Genomic DNA, 20243 nt, shown 5'->3' with positions numbered 1-20243 from the left:
CTTGTATTCCTAAGAACACAATTTATACCACATCAGCATCCCTTCTCTAACTACTCTAAGTCACTTGCGGCTATAATTTTTAAACTGAAACTACAGATAGCTTATTCCTGGAACTTTCACACACCTGAGCCTAAAGGTACTCAGCTTTAAGTAAACTCTTTGGCGTTTTATACCTACACTTCTGACCTGGAACTAACACTGACTCTGGTATGCTTTCCTTTATTGATCAGAGTATTGAGTACAGGAGTTGGGAGGTCATGTTGTGGCTGTACAGGACATTGGTTAGGCCACTGTTGGAATATTGCATGCAATTCCGGTCTCCTTGCTATCAGAAAGATGTTGTGAAACTTGAATGGGTTCAGAAACGATTTACAAGGCTGTTGCCAGGGTTGGAGGATTTGAGCTACAGCCAGAGGCTGAACAGGCTGGGGCTGTTTTCCCTGGATTGTCGGAGGCTGAGGGGTGACCTTATAGAGGTTTACAAAATTATGAGGGGCATGAATAGGGTAAATAGGCAAAGTCTTTTCCCTGGAGTCGGGGGTTCCAGAATTAGAGGGCATAGGTTTAGGGTGAGAGGGCAAAGATATAAAAGAGACCTAAGGGGCAACCTTTTCACGCAGAGGGTGGTATGGGTATGGAATGAGTTGCCAGAGGAAGTGGTGGAGGCTGGTACAATTGCAACATTTAAGAGTCATTTGGATGGGTGCATGAATAGGAAGTGTTTGAAGGGATATGGGCCGGGCACTGGCAGGTGGGACTAGATTGGGTTGGGATATCTGGTCGGCATGGACGGATTGGACCAAAGGGTCTGTTTCCATGCTGTACATCTCTATGACTCTATGTTGATCTAGATCTATCATACCCTTCCCTTCTCAGAAGCTTTGGTCGATCCCACCATCTTTATCCAAGGCCCTGAAAGTACTGCTCAAAATTCAAAATAATGTTAAAATAAAACTCTCTCTCCGAGTTATGTTTCCATGAAACTTAAAAACTCTCCTGACCTTCTAAACTGATGTTTGTTTATCTTGTTCAATCGTAAAACCCTACAATGTACGTAAAAAGATATTAGTTCTGAAGCTAGGGCTTCAGAAATCATTACAAGTTCATTATTAACTTCAGACATGGGAGGAAAGAAAAATCACATGTTGCTCAAAAGCCAAGGCTCAAACTGACAATAACTTATAGTAAATTAATTTTTATTAATCACACGGATGACATCTCTGACTTGAAACATTAACACTTGCTTTTTTCTCCACAGATGTTGACAGAACTGCTGAGTTTCTCCAGCACTTTCTGGTTTTACTTTCTTGAAATAAATGAGTTGATTGGCAATGGAAGCTGAAAGAGGAATGGGGAAGGCAAAACCTATTTGGCTCAACAGGATAGAAAGGAACATGAGTGTTTGGGGGTTCACTTACACTGGCAGGCTAAGCCTGTGAGTCGTCACTCTGTGAAGTGCAAGCTATGTTGCCTTCTAACTCTTTCAGAATCATAAACATATAACGGAAATGACAAATAGCTGACACCACATCCAGAGGATGGAGTAAGTGATTTTGTTTCTCTCTGAAGGAGAGAGCCCCACTTGTGCCCTTCAAGAGGCAATTCACCAGACACTTGCACACTTCAAGAATCTGCAATCGAAGAATTCTGCATGTGTAACATTTGTAACGGTCATATAGATTGAATCCTGGCCATAAGTAATCTTAACCTTGTCCTTGGTCAATACAGATTAATCATAGTCATATTTGTAACACAGACGCAACCACAGATTGCTGCTAAAGGATCACTTGAAGACCACAATTTATAAAGACAATCCCGGATCTCATGGGTTGCACAAGAATATGGAGCTGCTTTTTTCTCACTCCATGAGCTCTAAGTATTTGACAGCATATGCTCATATGCAAAGCCATCTTTATTGGCTGATGTGGTAGATGGAGGGAACAAAGCTTTCAGTAATCATACCGCGCTTACAATCTCCTCTACAGCATTTGCATAATATGGGATATCAAAATCAGGTCACTATGTCAAGGGACCATGCACCCCACTTAAGCTCATTGGATCCATTAATCATTTTACCAGTTGTGGAGGTGTTATCATCACTGTGGTCAATACATAACAAGGGTGCAGAGAATTTGAGGAGGAACTAATGTGTAAGACAAGCCCAGCACTAGCAGCAACTTTCAGCAACTGCCAAACTGCCTTTACATGAAGAGCTCACAGCATAAGGTCCCCTCAAGATATGGAGGAGGAGCTATGGGAGGCTCAGTGTCATTTTTTTCCTTCCAATCATGTTCTCCAGGTGAATATAGCTCATCGGTATCAGTGAATTAGGATTGACCATGACACTTTTACAGAACTATCATTTGTTGAAGCATAACTTTTGAACTAAAGAGGTATGTGATGATTCTACCCCGATGACCATTACCATGACAGCTGCACTGAATTTTAAGCAACTATCTGCTTCCAAAAATCCACTGGGGAATTGAAGGGTCTCTGAAACCTCAAACCATACATTTATAAAGACTGTTACTGAGGTAATTTTTATCGATCTCACCACTTTATTTTATTTCCCTGTGACATGGTCTGTGCTGTAGTCCAGGCAGTATTGCTATGAGAGTTGTTATCCCAAAAGGCTTTTATTTCCACTTTCTCCAGTTATCAATAGCCCAAGGCAGTTCTAACATTGCATTGTCCCCAATTTTATTTATTAAAGCAAAGTACACCCCAAAAATTACAAGAAAAATCTTACCCATACATATTTACAATTTCAGGTGCATTTATATGGACTTACGTTCCCTTTATCAGGACTTGTCCAGTGATCAGCCTGGTCCATCTCAATTTCTCATCATTGATCAATCAATCTTCCCCCAAGCTAGCTAAATTATTACTGTGAGGCAAACTGCTTTCTACTCTTCCTACAATAACAAGTTCTACATTTTGCATTCTTGACACTGTCCAGTCTCCAGAAAATAATCAGTTGGATCACGGGTAAACATCACAAACCTGCTATGCTTTCCATGATGGTTTGGTCAATTAACTGATTAAGACTCACTGTGTTTCCCTGAAAAAATGCTGTTCACTTGCCTTTAATGAACTTTGATTAGAAATTTTAAGCTCTTTGGCAGTGATGTGATCAAGTCAACTGCATGATATTTACAATTCCATGATAATTAAAATTCAGCTGATAAATTCAATTCTCTGATTGTTTTAAAGGAAACTTCAGCTTTTCTTGAGTTACGGTGACAGTTTGGTTCATTACTGCTTTACTTATGAGGCTTGATGTAAACAAACACCTACGTTCCTTTGGCCTCACTTTAAGAACTTATGGCCTTTCTAATTATTAGGTCATCATTGAGTTTCATATGTTTTCTCTTTCTCATTTCATTCTAATTTAATTTAATCTTGGCTGACCCAGAAAATTGTAGCTTAATATCGACATCAGTCAGTTGCAGGGAGCTATAGACTATACCCAAGTTGCACTGAGGGTGCCACATCATAATGTAACAGGCCGCATTAATAAAAAAGGGCTCCATTCAGTCAATATCCAAGTCTTCTGTGGTCATCAGTTCATATCTTAGAAGTCTGCACCAAATACTCTGCAGCTGCCATGTCACTTGTATTGTTGAGAACTCTCCCATTCCTGCTTCATCTCAGATGCATGATGTCTTACAAGGATGGCTGATGGGAGACAAGAGCTACACTCTGTAACTATGTCTGATGTTTCTGTTACGCAACTGTAGTCACTGGAATAAAAAAGTAAAATATAACCAGGGGATTAGAATCTCCTCAGGTCAGGTGACTACCTCCAAGCCAATTGGTCACAACCAATGTACTGTGCACTGGTAAATAAAAGGTGACTTGATGACAAAATACCAGCCTCTGTTCAGTTACTTCAGTGGGAATGGGAGAAAACAGGATGTGTCTGAAGAATATTTGTTGGCAACAGTCATCTTGGAGTTGGGGGTAAGCATTTCTGGCATCAAGCCTTTATTTGGGAAGTTTGACTCGTTTGATCCTGCTGCTGAAGATTGGGCCCAGTATGTTGAAAAAAGTGATTTTTTTTTCAGGCAAATGGCATCGGAGCAGACGAAAAGCAATGAGCAATTCTTCTGACTTGTTGCAAACGTGCAGCACTTTCAGTTAGAAGGGGCTTAACTTTCCCAGAGGCACCAGACACTAACATCTTCCAAGCGTTGATGGAGTTGGTTAAGGAATATTATGACCCCAAACCTCCCGTAATTCTGGGGATGCTATTAGAGAGAAGGGGGAATCCACATCAGGATTTTTGAAGAGTTTGAGATGACTGGCAGAGGTAACCCTGAAAACGATGCTAGCAAGAAGTTATATCTGGTGGCCAGAGCGCTGGATGATGACATAGCTGCATTGGTGGGGCAGTGCCCAGAGTGCCAACAAGGACAAAAATTGCCACCAGTGGCATTTACACAATCATGGAAATGGCTGGGTGAACCCTGGACTCGGTCGCATGTCAACTATGCTGGTCCTTTGATGGGCTTAATGTTCCTGGTCATTGTGGATGCCCATTCAAAGTGGTTGGACATGTGTAAAGTTTGTTCAGCAAACTCAGGGATGACAATTGAGAAACTGCGAGGATCGTTCACGATACACGCTCTCCCGGAAGTATTGATCATGGACAATGGGGATCATTTACCAACAGCGAATTCAAATATTTCCTAAAGCTAAATGACATTTGGAATATAAGGACTGCTCCATACCATCCATTGTCCAATGCTCTGACAGAGAGAGCAGTCCAAACGTTGAAGGCAGTTTAAAGAAGTAGCCTACAGTGTCACTTGATAGCAGCTGTCCCGGTTCCTGTTCAATTATAGGACCACTTGCAACAATACGATAGCTCCAGCAGTTTGCTGATGGGGAGAAAATTCCACACCAGGTTAAACCTGATCGTTCCAGGGAGGGTGCAACGGCAGCAGAAACACCATTGTCAGCCACATGCCTTCTCTAAGTGAGAGAGTTAATTTAATTTAAGGATGAAGTTCAGTGCCAGAACCATGGAAATGGCCTTGGATGGGTACAAGGTGAGGATAATCCAAGATCAGGTCCCTTCATTTACAAAGTTCAGGTAGGTGATACAGTCCTGAACAAACATGTGGATCACCTGAAAGCTTTTACCTCACAGGAGCAAAACATACCTGTCCGCTCAGAACAGCCAGAAGGCCTGTTGGAAACCATAGGTTCTCATCCTCTGTGTGGTGTCCAAGAAACCTCAGAGTCTGAAATGGATGAAGCCTTGATACCATTACCAGCAAAAGAAAAGGAAACTCTCCTGAGATGTTCTGGATGCAAAAAAGAGACGACGGTCCAGTACATGCTGCCTGTGTCAGAGTCTGAGTCAGGTGTGAAAACATCACAAGAAAAGCGGCAAGAGAAAGACCAGGCCTGCATCCCCCGGCTTAGCGCAAGAGGGATGCAGTGATTGAAACCAGCTGGATCTTGTTCAATGAGACATCCTTGATTGGGGTTATTAACCTGGGCCAATCAGGAAAACCCTGGCTGACTAATACAACCAGGAGATGCCCTCCAACACTATTTGATTTAATCCCTACCCTTCCCTTTGCTTTTTTTGATCATGCAACATTGCCCTTTGATGAGAAGGGCATTGCTTGTCACTGGCCACCCTGGTGTTTCCTTTCTGGTGGTGGAAATTGAATAAAGATTTGTACACCTGTTGTCTTTCACTGTGTCTCACACCTGACACATACAACATGGGTGCTGGGAAGAAAAAAATTAAAAACAGAAAAAGAAAAGGAAAAAAAATACAACCAGGAGGTTAGAATCCCCTCGGTTCCTGGGACTGAGTCCGAGCTGGCTGGTCATGGGGTGAGCTAGCCATTTGGATATAAAATTAGCTTGAAGGTAGGAGGACTGCTTTTCAGACTGGAGGCCTGTGACCAGTGGTTTGCTGCAAGGATCAGTGCTGGATCCATTGCTTTTTGTCAAATATATAAATGATTTGGATGTGAACATAAGAAGTATGGTTAGTAAGTTTGCAGATGACACCAAAATTGGAGGTGTAGTCGACAGCAAAGAAGGGTACCTTAGAATACAATAGGACCATGATCAGATGGGCTGATGGGCCAAGGACTGGCAGATGACATTTAATCTAGATAAATGTGAAGTGCTGCATTTTGGAAAGGCAAATCAGTGCAGAACTTATACACTTACTGGCAAGGGCCTGGGGAATGTTGCTGAACAAAGAGACCTTGGGTACAGGTAGACAGGATAGTGAAGAGGGTGTTTGGTGCTTGCCTTTATTGGTCAGTGCACTGAGTATAGGAGTTGGGAAGTCATGTTGCAGCTATATAGGACTTTGGTTATGCCATTATTGGAATACTGAGTTCAATTCTAGTCTCCCTGTTGTGAAATTTGAAATGGTTCAGAAAAAATTTACAAGGATGTTGCCCGGATTGTAGGATTTGAGCTACAGGGAGAAGCTGATGTGCTAAAGTCAACCTAATCTTTCTTTCATTATATTGTTCCTACCTGAGAGCTGGAGGTCCCAAAGTATAGCAGCAGTGGTAAAATGTGGTCAAGTTAGAGCAAGACAATATTAAAAATTGTTTAATGATCTTGCTACTGCTCAGAAATTATCTCCACTTGCCGAGAATGTATTGTATTCATACTAGCCACTTACATAATATTGAAAAGCCATTAATTTGATTACTGTGAATGTCTTGAAGGCCGCTGGTGCTCTTTACATATCTAGTCTTCACCTGTGAACCTTACATCACTATAAACATGCATTCACTCTGTTGAAAAATTAATATAACAAATAATTTGTAGAATATCTCTGGCTGCAGTCCTATTATGACAGCAGATCATTGTGTCAACTGTGGTTCATGTGTATGTAATGTAAGTTTGGGTTTCTGAATTTTGAATTGGTAACCATGAATTTTCTGTGTATTTGAATTTAATAATTAGCTTGTAAGCACTTGTGTAGCCATGTGATATATTTTGAAAGCAATGTTCGAGGTCTGGCTTTAGAGTGAATGGATTTTGTCCATTACTAATGGTCTTCTGTTTATTTAGGTTGGTTTGTGACTCAGAATGGTAAATAATGGGGTTCCAATGTTTATTAGAGAGTTCAATGTTTATTTAAGTTCAAGGGAAATGCCCTCGGTGAGAGGGGAAGATGCTTAATTTCATTTTTGATTTTGCGTGGGGCTATGCAGTGAAGCATTGGGAATAGAATTGTTGTGTAGACAAGTGCCCCTGAGAAGGGAGGGATATATAATGAACTACAGTGAAGAGTTAGTGTTATTCCCAAATTAGAAGAGTCCTAAATGGAATCTGATTTAATCCAACAATAACATCAACTGGGATCATACATAAGAATATCATTCTCTGAATACTCTTTTTTAAAGGAGAAACTAGCACATGATAACAGAGAGAGATTGGTGCACTACTGCCCGACAGCCTCCCGCAAAATCTTCAACCCCTCATTCTCAGAGAAGAAAGTTTTTTTTTAGATTAAGAGGGAGAGCATCTTATGAATTAAGGAAGTGAAAGAGGGAGGCAAGTTCGAACTATAGAGTTGTAATGGCATCTGTTCCTTCCCTTCTCATCCGAATATATCATTATTATCTTTCAGCAAATCGAAATCGGGAAACTCTCCTGCCATTCTTTTAAATAAAAGAAACATTTTAATCTTTGTGTTTTTTATATTGATATCCATGGAGGGGAAGAAGAAAAATAATAAAAACCAAAAGAACTGCGGATTCTGGAAATCAGAAGCAAAAACATGAATCGCTCGAAAAGCTTAGCAGGTTTGGCAGCATTTGTGGAGAGAAATCAAAGTTAATGTTTCGTGTTCAGTGACCCTTTCTCAGAACTGATGAAAATTAACCCTCTTTGCTTGCAATCATAACTGAGAGGCAAGTGAATTAGAGGAGACTACAGAGTAAGATGGCACATGGAAAGAAACATAGATCACAAGTGAGCAGCAGCATTGGCAATGAGCCCATGAGGAATATCCATAGACATTGTCCCTTGGCTAAAGAATCTCCAAGTATTACAGGTCTCTTGAAAGTTTCAGTTTTTAATTGGGTAGTGGTATATTTCTTGTTTTCTGCTCTTCAGGTTGCACTTCTTCATTCTAATTCCTCATTTTCCTATCCAAGCCCTGATCCAGAACTTAAGTCTTGCTATCCTCCTGAATGCCTTCTCTCATTCTAGCTCCAGACCTGTGACCAAACCCATGCTCTGCTGCCTACTGTGGCCCCATCTCAATCTTGCCCCATCTGATCTTCCATGCTTTCCCCATATCATTACACTTTGCTTCTCTCTGTTCTATCATTGACTTGCTTCAGTCATCTTATCTAAAGCTAAATTAATCGCAGGCCTTGATACTTTACCAAATCCTTATGCAGCTTGTGTTACACAAATATTTGTATTCCAGGTTAATTAGCTGGATCTGTTTTTTTTTCAATTATAATCTCATTACACATTCTCCTCTTCCTTGCTCCTTGTTCTTTTACCTGATTGACATGCATTCTCTTTGGCTTTTTAATTTCATTGCTTCATTGTCTGTTGTCGCCAGGAATTACCGTACACTCCTAATTACCCTTGAAAAGGCAGTTGTGAGCCTCCTCCTCAAACCATTGTGGTGGACAGTATATAGTACTGGGTAATCACAGTGCTGTTAAGTAGGATCTTCAGGATCTTGACTCATTAACAAGGACTGAGTGGAGTTTGAATTGGAGTTCTGTCAACTAGGTGGTGGAGAATGGATTTGAAAGGTGCTTTGGACCAATTACTAATCTGAAGCCATGTTTGCGGGTGGGGGAGTGAAGGTGGTGGATAGTCACTGCCACATCTTGAAAGTCAACTCTTCTGGCCATGTTTGGACAAAGGTAACTTTATTTCCTTATGCCCCTCCCCTTTCTCCACATCCACCTTTGTCTTTGCGAATCTTGTCTCTTTCTCCCCTGGCCCTTTCCCTCTCACACCTCCTTTATCCCGTCCTTCCCTTTTCGACACTCTGTCTTCTCATTCCCCCCACCCCGTCCTTAATCTCTCTCTAACACAGTCCCCCTTCCTCCGCCTATCTCACAGTTCCTCACTGGCTCAAATTCTTCCTCCTCTCCTTCGCCCTGTCTCTCCTGCCCTTTACCCTGTTCTGTTCCTCCGTCCGTCCGTCCTTCCCGCCCTCCTCCTCTGTTCGCTCTCCGCATCCTCAGTGTTCGCCGCAGCTCTGGCGGAGCTGTGTGGGCGTTCGGAGTAGCTGCACAAGTGGAGCTTCCTCACTGACAAGACTGCGGGAGGGGCTCGGCCAGGTACAGCAGGGCAGCCGGCGGGGCTGCTTCACTGAGTTGTTGCTTCGATCCATTGGGTCCTGCCCTATTTTACTGTGGATGTCTTTCGTTAATTTTGCAAGCTGAAATTTCTAATGGGGAAATTATGGCTTAAAATGCCCTGATAGGTGCTGACTTTTTTGGGGGAATAATTCTTTGCTATCTCAGCTATGTAACGGTGAGGTAAATATCCCAGTGGGAAAACAGTACATTTGCTTTCTTGTTGACAGACAGTAGGTGACAGCTCCCATTAATGTTCTGGATCTCTTGAGGTTCAGGTTATGTATCGTTTATATTTATAAATAGATGTAAATAACAGTTTTGACAGTGAATTGAGAGATGCAGAATTTCAGTGCTGTATATTGTAAATGTGAAAATAGAACTTACCACAAGTATGCTGAAGAATAAACCTCAGATTCAACTTAAAAGATAGCATACAGCCTACTTAACTGGGGTAAAATGTGCTTTAATTCAGCTTTCATGTTTTGTCAATGACGAAGAAGGTTCTGAAGTTGAAACAAAAGTTATGGAGTTCTCAAAGTAGTTTTGTTAATGAATATTTTTTATTTCTGTTGAATAAAGGAATCTTGGCATATAGCACCAAATGAAGCTTAAATGTTCCTTCTTTTGTAGATATTTGGATCAAGATGGACAGAGAGGGATCAAACCTCCCAGAAAACCAGGACAATGACAGTAAGTTTTAATATTGACCCAAGTCACACAAAGGCTGCTGAATTTTGATCGAAAGAATAAATGTTTACCATGCACATTAAATTTTAAAAGAGCAAAAAATGTGGCAACAAGTTTGTGTTTTGATCCTGAAGAAGGGGGTATGCCCGAAACGTCGATTCTCCTGCTCCTTGGATGCTGCCTGACCTGCTGCACTTTTCCAGCAACACATTTTCAGCTCTGATCTCCAGCATCTGCAGCCCTCACTTTCTCCCTACTGAGTAAACTTTGATCCTACTGAGTAAACAGTTTAGGTATCACGAGTAGATATTTATATGAGTTTGCATTGGAGTAGTAATAGATATTGCAACAGCAAAAGTTAGACTGTGAATAACAATTGCATTCAAGTGAGCAACTTACAGGTTATTTCCCTCTTAGTACTTTGAAAAGATGTTAACATTCACAAAGGAAGCAAAGAAGGAAAAGCTACAGAAACCTACACAATATTTCTTTTCATATCTTTTCAATCAAATGCTATTATGTTTACAAGCTGTAAGTTCATTATATGTTGCATGAGTTTTACATTTCCTTTACTGTAAATCTTATAAATCTTCTTATTCAATATCTGATATGTATTAAATATATATGGATTGAATTTTATGACCACCCCACATACACAGATATATGAAAGTGGGGGGCTAACCTGCTACCTTCCCACCCAAACCCAGTCTTTGCCCCATTTTATGAGGTAGCAGGTGAGCCATCAAACAGCTCGTCTGCAATTAGGCCTGATGGTCTTAAGCAGACAATTAACTGCCACCTTCATTCTGCTTCCACTGCCCTTTTCTGGTCTGCAGGTGAAGATGGGCACAGGGAACAGCCTGACGGCTTGGACTGCATGGACTGGTGACAGGCAGAAAGAATGTGTCTCATTTAGGGTTTCCTTATGTACCTGTTTTTGGGATGATCCAAAGATTGCACATTCCCTTTTGACATATTGTTTGTTTTTGTTTCGAAAGATATAATGCATAGTATGCAGAAAATGTAACAGCACAAGGAAATGACTGAACTACATATTACATAATCAAGACAAATTAAGTATTGTATTTTAATTTTTGTAGCTATTTCGTGCACCACATTAACCAAGTGTTAACGTATGCAAAACAGTGGTAACAGCAGGCAATTGACGTGGTAAATGATCCCAAAACAAATGGATTAGATTTAACTCTACAGCCATGCAACATCCAGTTTTGACTCGTGGACAATTAAACAGCTCGTAAGAGGTGAAGGTTCCACAAATAAACCTCATCAAGTACATCAGTTCAAAAGATAATGCTGAAAGGTTTGTATCCTTCTTCAACCAGAAGTGCAAAGTGGATTGTCTATCTCAGTCCTTCTTCCTCCTGAACTCCCCACCCTTCTCTAATCTTTAATCACTCTATTTACTCTATAATATCAAGAAAAAGCTGAAAGCATTGGATACTGCAAAATGTTATGGACCCTGACCACATTCTGGCAATAGTCCGAAAGAGTTGTGCTTCAGACTAGATGTGTGATAGCCAAGCTGTTCCAGTACAGCTGCAATACTGACGTCTACAATGCAATGTGAAAAATTGCCCTGGTATATTGTTCACAAAAAGCAGGACAAATCCAACCTGGTCAGTTACTGCCCTGTCAACAAAGTTATGTATGATCAAGCCAGCCAGCCAATCAGAGAGATCATTGATGTACTACCCTCACAGTCTCCACAGTTTGTATTGAATGCAACATGTTGCAGTGTTCAATCTGAAAAGATACCTCTCCAAAAAGGGATAAAGAAAATCTATAATCCAAAGCTGATCAATAGGCTGAAACTTAAGATGAGAGAGTAGTGTGAACAATAGACTTGTATACTGCTAAATTAAAATTGGGAATTCTAGTCAGTCAAACTGAAACCACATAAAGGTTATGACTACAGAAAGATATATTCCCCTGTTCCATCAGCTTTAGCATCACAGTTTTCCCTTATTTTATTCAGGTTGATGATGGTCTTGTCCTGTTTTCTGATGAGCACATTGGAAAAACTTATCTAATTCAATAGACCATTGAATATCTGCTGATAGTTGGATGAAGAAAAGTAAAGGAAGTTTATGTGAAGTATAAACGTCAGCACAGACCAGTCAAACAACTGGTGTATTTCTGTGCTATAAATTTGATGGATTTATTTGTACAGAACTGTGTAAAGTAATTTAAGAAAAGAAAAGCTATTCCTTGGTGGATAAATTCAGCATGGTGTACCTATCCTGCCAATGAGAAACTCTCTGCTGGAAGTGCTTGCTGATCTTGTAGTGATCAAGGGAATCTCAAGATTTATTCCTGGAAACTCAGAGGGTGCTGAATATTGACCAGCTGTGATCTAGACATAGGTATTGAATGGCTTGGGGCACTGTCATCAAGAAGTTCATGTCATCAATATGGCAGCAAAGTAGGACTCCTGAGCTGGGGCTTGCTTGCTTTTCTTTTTTATCTTTTTACTTATCTCTTGCCCTGAGCTCGGATGGCATTGGTAGAGGTGAGGAACCACAGCAGGAACAGATTCAAGTGGACTCACCACCGACTTGAATGGGCCCAGTGTGGACCTATGGCAGAGGCAAGTGAGCTGTTACTTACTTTCCTGGAACACACACAAGAACGGGCACTGGAAGAGATGGCTGCTACATTGGTGGAGGTGACGTCAGTGAGGTAGGCCCAGCGGCGAAAGAGGGCACCTGAGGATCGGCGACTTTGTTGTCAGTTAGATCTGGTGCTGGCAGCAGCTGAATGGCATCACAGTGACATCATTGAGGTACGCCAGTGGTGAGAGATGTGACTCTGATTTTGGTGGGTCCAGCACAGGAGGCAGCAAGATGGCAGTGGAGCAGAAATGGTCCAGTAGCGAAAGATGACACTTGTAGAGTAGCAGCATTAATGTTGGGTTGGGTCTGGTGTAGACAGTGGTGAGGCGGTGGAGGAGTGATGGCAGTGCAGAAATTGATGATGAGTTAGCTCAAGATTGGTGGACTCTCCTTAAGCTATATCTTTCCTTTTTTTTCTTATTCTTAAAACGATTTAAAATGGCACTAAATTGTGGCGACAATGGAAAAGTTTTTATTGTATTTTATTGATTTTCTCAAGTAAAATACAGGCGACAATAATCATTCATTCATTGTTATGTCATCTGTGCAAAGACACATGATAACTCTCTTTCGATGTCAACATGAGAACATGAGAATTGACTGTTGGCTCCACAGCCTCCATCACCTCAACCTGACCACAAGATTACGCAAGAGCAGAACTAAATCTACATCTTAGAACACCAATGCATCAATGGCAGAAATTTAATGGTGACAGTGGGGGGGCCTATTCACCATCTGGAAAAACCCCACTCTGCTCAATTTTGGAAGGCTCAATGGGATCGGCCTGATTGGGTACTTAACATCCCATCATCAGTTTTTCCAGCTCCTGCCAGGCATATTTCCCCCTAAGAAATCCTAGTGCAGAGCAGATCTCCCAGCTATTCCAGTATAGATTGGCATCTTTACAATGCTAGCAATACCACTGGGAGTGAGATAGACAATTGATGATGAAGCTTGAGGAATAAGATGATTACAGTACATTTGCTGGGCCCTGCCAGAAGGAAGAGGGGTATGCTGTTTGAAGGCCAAAGTGTATCTTTGCTCTGGCTTCTTCCATTCCTGACAGTTGTGCCTCACTCAGGCATGGTGGCGGATGGATACCTACAGCCAAATGTTAACCCACAGCAAGCCCTACCACCTCTGTACCCATTATCTTTCATTAGTTTTGAAGCAAAATGAACATTTTAAAATTATTATTCTTGCCAAATCATTCCATGGTCTTGCCAGTTACTGTCGACATAATTTCCTCTAGCTCCACAAATCTCTGATATATATGTTTCTCCAATTCCGACCAATTGTGCATCCTCCGCGCTTATTTCTTCAGTATTACTCTCTCTGCCTTCAGTTAATAAGATTCAATTTCTGGATTACCCTTCTGAATCTCTTTGGTCTTTGACCTTGTATCTACTTTAGTTTATAATGCCCCTTTGAAGTGCCTTGGGACATTTGATTATACGTTAAAAAGCACTACATAATGATGCATTTGTAAATAATACATTAATTAGAATTTCCTGAACGTATTCTCCCTGTGGTACAGATTCCTTGAATATTTTCTTGTAAACAATCCTGGAATGCAACACTTAAGCAAGATCTAGTTATATACATTGCACTACTTGAAAACAAAATTACATCTTTTGTTTTGAATGGTTCAGTTCAAAATCTTGTCTTTCTGATTTCTAAAAATGTACAATATTCCAAGTTATCCATTGCCTCACACAAAGCATTTTTAAAGGAATGTATACATTTCACAATTCTAACTCACAGCTTCTGTAGTACTTGAATTAAGTAGCATTTAAAAAAGCACAGAAAATACTGAAGCTGCACTCTACACTAATGCTGGCAGAAAGGCAATGATCGCTATTGTAGCAGTTAGATGTTCATATCTGCTAACTTCTAACTTTATCTTAAACTTTAAATCACAAATCTCCAAATAAGCTTCCACATTGTAAAATATCAGTGTTGAAAATTAAAACATACATTTTGGTAACTCTGGAGAAAGTGAGGACTGCAGATGCTGGAGATCAGAGCTGAAAAATGTGTTGCTGGAAAAACACAGCAGGTCAGGCAGCATCCAAGGAGCAGGAGAATTGACGTTTCGGGCATAAGCCCTTCTTCAGGATTTTAGTAACTCTGTTTTATCTGATTGATTAATGCAAGAGTCAGGAAGAAGTTATGCAGTAAAAACCACTAATACTGCATTTAAAAATACAACACTCGCACTGTTTTATCGATTAAAAAAATCTTGAAAACTAAAATAGTTTAGACAAAATTTTTGCATGTGATAAAATATGACTTAGAGGAGCATATATAAAAAAAGGCTTGTATATTTAATTTGCATATACTAGTAGTCTTGCCTGATGTGCTTTCTCCAGACCAAGACAGATGTATGCAGCAGTATTGAATGGTTGGATTAGATGTAACAGCAATGTACCATTAAATAATGAATAGTAAATCATTCTGATTTAAACTTGTTGCATATAAGACACTGATGTATATAACTGTAGTGATTTCATTAGTGCTTTACGTTATATATTTTACAATTAATTAAATGACTTGCTAGATATCTTTTATTTCTCCTTTTGATTGGAGGAAGAACTTATGACAGGACACACATGGAGCTTCTTTGCACTTTTTCAAAAGTAGCGCTGGAAGATTTTAATGCATACCTTTATAGGAAGATGAGGTCTTAGATTAATAAGTGATTCAAAATATGTTACATTTGACAAAGTCAAGTAGCACTCTGCATGCTGTATTGTCAGGGTGCAAGTTGTAAAAATTGCTGAAGTGCTAGATTTCAGCATAATCCCATGACTTTCTGACATAGAGACAAGAGCACTAACTGTGAGCACCTGCTGCTAATTTAGAAACCAATACCTGTGCATTGACATTTTCACATCAATACACTTTTTAAGATTACTCATGTTTCCTAAAGTTATAGATTTCAAATTCACATCAACTTTAATTGATCATTATGCTAAACTGCAAATTATTTTCGCGTACTTTCTAAGTTTACTTTTGATGGAGAAAAATGTTTAATATTGAAGTAATGGAATCCTGAAATGTTTTATATTATTGTATAAAGATATATAGTCAGATAAAAGCACTGTGATAAAAATCATGCAGTGTAGCATGGTTTGCATCTAAATTACACAGTGTTGATTTTACGTATTTAAATCTAAGTTGTTCCTTCAATGCATGTGCAGAGTGGAGACTATAAACTTTTTACACTTAGGAGAAAAAAGAAGACATCATGACTCATTCATATGCCCTCTATCATCCTTAAATCATAAAATTATAGAATGATTTGAATGCAAAGGAGACCATTCAGAACATTATATCCATTCTGACTTTCTATAGGAGCAACTTACCTAATCACTTAACCAATTTTTCCCTGTGTACCTGCGAAATTTCCTCTAATTACTATATTCACTTTTGAAAATCAGGCCTGAATCTGTGTCCGCCAAATTCTCAGTCAGCGCAATCTATGTCCTAGCTAATTACTGTATTAAAACATAGTTTCTCATGTCACTGTGCTATCTTATGCTAGTCATATTCAAAAAGTATCCTTTCCTCTTGATCCGGCAATTTTCCTCATTGGGTTAGAACAAACTGATGTACACTTTAGAAACTCCTATCCTTCTCTGCACTTTACATTATTACTATGCAAGTCTATATGATGAGAATTAAAGACCCCATAATAACTGAAAAATAACTATGGCAGTGTCCAATCTGTTGTACTACCTGTTAATGTTATCGAGGAATAATGAATGCTGTAGTTGTAAAGAGTGGAATAAGATTACTAAAGCTTGGTGGGGAAATTGTAGCTGAGCAAAGGGCAAAATATTTCACATAGAGTCAAGGCCTGAATGGTATGGCTTTGAGGCCATACTCCATGAGCTCCCTGGATGAAAGGGGAAATAGAAATTAATATTAAATAAATGTGCTAATAACAGGTGTCAGGTAGAAAACACAAGTGAACATGAAGCTGGATGCAAAATGATCAGAAGGGAAATAAAAATTCAAATAAGAGAAGTAAAGAGAGAATATAAATAAAGACTGGCAGCCAGCAAGGTGTGGAACACCAACATCTTCTAAAAGCACTTAAATCATAAAAATCTGGTCAACGGACAAGTAAAGGCCATTCAGATACAAAAAGAAGATTTGTACATGGAAGCTAGGAGCATAGCTGAGGTTTCAATTGAATCTCTTACACCTGTCTTTCCCAATGCAGCAGATGTTATCCAGGCCATGGTGATAAAGGAGGAGACTCAGTTACTACAAGAGTTTAAAATTAAGGGTATTGCATTGGATAAGCTGTTGGCACTTAGATTTGACAAACAACCTAAACCTAGATGAGATGCATACACAGGACATTGAAGGAAGTAGGAATATAAATTGCAGAGGCACTGGCCAGAATCTTTCAGTCTTCTGTGAACATAAGGATGGTGCCAGAAGACTGCGGAATTATAAACGTGTTCTTCCTCACAAAAGACTGAAAGGGAAATCCCAGAAATTGCAGACCAGTCAGTTTAACTTCAATAGTGAGGAAAACAATTCAGAAATACTGGCATGAATTTTACCACAAGCCAGCTAAGTGTCAATTTTGCAACATTTCATGTAGGGGTTCTCACTATGAGCTGAAGTGAATCAGTTCATAATTATCTAGTATGCAGTCCATTATGCATGTTCAACACTTCTATACCATCATGATCACACGGTTGTGTGTTCCCCAAAGTTAAAAGTACTTGCTGTTGTAAGAACCTCTCAGGATTCATGTCACTGGTGCCATCTTGGGGCAGGACAGTGGCTCAGTACTGCCTCACAGCACTAGGGATCTGGGTTCGATTGCACCCCTCGGTGACTGTCTGTGCCCATTCTCCCTGTGTCTCTGTGTGGGTTTCCTCTGGGTGCTTTGTTTTCCTCCCACTGTCCAAAGATGTGCGGATTAAGTGGATTTGCCATGCTAACTTACCCATAGTGTCCAGGGATGTGTAGGTTAGGTGGCTAGCCATGGAAATGCAGAATTACAGGGGTGGTGTGAAGGGGTGGATTTCGGTGAGATGCTCTTCAGGGGGTCGGTGTGGACTCATGGGCTGAATGACCTGCTTCCACACTGTAGGAATTCTATGATATTTAAGGCTCAGCCATGCACCAGTTCAAGTACTGCCCACCACAAATAACCCTTCATAGTACCCACAGTGGGAGGGGAATAAAAAGAAACCACTCTAGGGGACGGAAGTGGCATGGGTGACTCCACTAGAAACAGAATCTCACAATTATAAATTGCTACGTCAGCTGTCTGACTGAATGTCATAGTAACTGCAGCTATAAGAATGAAGCTACAGAGGCTACCCATCCTTAGCATCATGCCATGTTAGAATCGCCTAAAAAATTGAAACTCTTCCCTCTTCCCGGACACAGCATATCATCCTGTTGTTGTTCAATGTTGGAGCAGCGCATATTGGAAAGCCTTCAAAAGGTTGAAAACGTTTAGTTTCACTAAATAACATGAAAAGTGGTAAGTCTTTGGAACAACTACAAACTCGGAGTCAATGAATGACCACGTCATCCAATTCGCATCTATTGGAAGCGAGTGTCAATTGAGTCCTGACTAGCATGTTACACTCGATGCTGTAGCACTCTATGCTGTTGAAGGTGATGTTCCTCATTCTTAATGCACCTATCCTCCTCAGAAGATTGCTGTCACTTTCCCAGCACTTCAGTGTCCATCACTTTCCTGCTAGTCTGCTTGAGTTGTGCAACATTCATGGGAATTATGCAATACACTCTGTCTGGCAACCACAATCAATCCAAGCATCAGACCATCATCTTCAAGAGGCCTACAATGTGCTCCACTTCAGCCTTAGTAGGTGAATGAACTGCACTGCATCTATGTTCAACTTCAGGTGGGAGTTTGTGGAACAGAGTTATCAGCCATGGTCGCAAAGGGTACCTTTTATCTTCCAGTAATCAGCCTTATAAGACATCTGCCCCTTGAAGAAAGGCAGGAGCATGAGATTTCTTGCAGATATAAGCATCATGACAGCTGCCAGAGAATGCAGACTTGTAAGATGTGGTATCAATGATCACACATGACTTGTGCATTGATGGAATGCTTTCCCACCAATGGAATGGTATTCAGGAATAATAGAGAAAGGGGAAAAGAGGAGCATTACTTTAATGATTAGTGTTCATAGATAAAGTGCTTTTCAAGACTAAGTTCAGATCAAATGTGTTCGGTAACAAATGACATACCACCTTTAGTGCAAGGTAATTCACCCGATCATGTACCAGTCAGCTCACAAAGAGCTGACAAAAGAGTGAGGTGAATTTCTCAGCCTATCAAGGCTTTGACACTGGTGTTCCTGGTCACCAGAAACTGTTCATCAATCGGGGTATTGTTCTCCTTGGTCGTGGTTTGTTCCTCAGGAGATCCAGCAGAAAGAAAATAATTCATTTTTATCTTCTTACTTTGGGGCAAGGGAGTCAACAGCATTATTAGGGGCTTGGAGCAGGAGTCAGAGAATAGTCCTCTCCACCATCCATGCATCTGATTGTCCCCAGGTTGGAGCAAAAGGATGCTCCCCCCAAACAGGCAAACAGTTCACTTTGGTTACCCAGTCACCTTTCTTACTCACCAGGAAGGTAGGTAATCAGGAGATGGCCAGTTCAGGTCTTTAACTGGCCATTAATAACCACTTAAGGGCTTAAGTTGGTGAAGGCCTGAGAAGGTTACCTCGAGACTATTTTGGAATGTAAGTATTCGGATGGCAAGAAAGTGACATTTAACACTGCAGGATAAAATGGGGCATACAGGACATCACTTTTGTGCGTCATGCGAAGCCCACACATGAACTCAGGGCATGATTCGGAACATGGGACTGGGATATCATAGCATTTATAGAAACATGGCTCAGGGATAGGCAGGACTGGCAGCTTAATGTTCCAGGATACAAATGCTACAGGAAGGATAGAAAGGGAGGCAAGAGAGGAGGGGGAGTGGCATTTTTGATAAGGGTTATCATTACAGCTGTGCTGAGGGAGGATATTCCTGGAAATACAGCCAGGGAAGTTATTTGGATGGAACTGAGAAATAAGAAAGGGATGATCACCTTATTGGGATTGTATTATAGACCCCCTAATAGTCAGAGGGAAATTGAGAAACAAACTTGTAAGGAGACCTCAGCTATCTGTAAGAATAATAGTGTGGTTATGGTAGGGGATTTTAACTTTCCAAACATAGACTAGGACTGCCGTAGTGTTAAAGGTTTAGATGGAGAGGAATTTCTTAAGTTTGTACAAGACAATTTTTCTGATTCAGTATGTGGATGTACCTACTAGAGAAGGAGCAAAAGTTGACCTACTCTTGGGAAATAAGGCAGGGCAGGGAACTGAGGTGTCAGTGGGGGAGCACTTTGGGGCCAGCGACCATAATTTTATTAGATTTAAAATAGTGATGGAAAAAGATAGACCAGATCTAAAAGTTCCAAATTGGAGAAAGGTCAATTTTGACGGTATTAGGCAAGAACATTCAAAAGCTGATTGGGGGCAGATGTTCGCAGTTAAAGGGACGGCTGGAAAATGGGAAGCT

General features: G+C 40.5%; 1 protein-coding gene across 4 annotated transcripts in view; it reads left to right on the top strand.

The window, feature by feature from the left end:
• LOC122559207 (myoD family inhibitor domain-containing protein-like) overlaps positions 1–20243 on the top strand; it is a 154841-nt gene that overhangs the window by 54588 nt on the left and 80010 nt on the right. For 3 of the 4 annotated variants that reach the window (XR_006314363.1, XM_043708591.1, XM_043708588.1), the window contains exon 2: positions 9963–10022. Coding sequence is in view for 3 of the 4 variants with exons in the window: in XM_043708591.1 (XP_043564526.1) it covers positions 9963–10022 (60 nt within the window). In the remaining variant the exon portion in view is untranslated. Of the gene's footprint in view, positions 1–9338; positions 9513–9962; positions 10023–20243 lie in introns of those variants that run through there. The other variant, XM_043708589.1, reaches the window with a different exon arrangement.

The sequence above is a fragment of the Chiloscyllium plagiosum genome, chromosome 18 (assembly GCF_004010195.1).
Source record: "Chiloscyllium plagiosum isolate BGI_BamShark_2017 chromosome 18, ASM401019v2, whole genome shotgun sequence".
NCBI lineage: Eukaryota > Metazoa > Chordata > Chondrichthyes > Orectolobiformes > Hemiscylliidae > Chiloscyllium > Chiloscyllium plagiosum.
The sequence above is the reverse complement of the archived record's forward strand: the minus strand, read 5'-3'. Positions and strand labels throughout refer to the sequence as shown.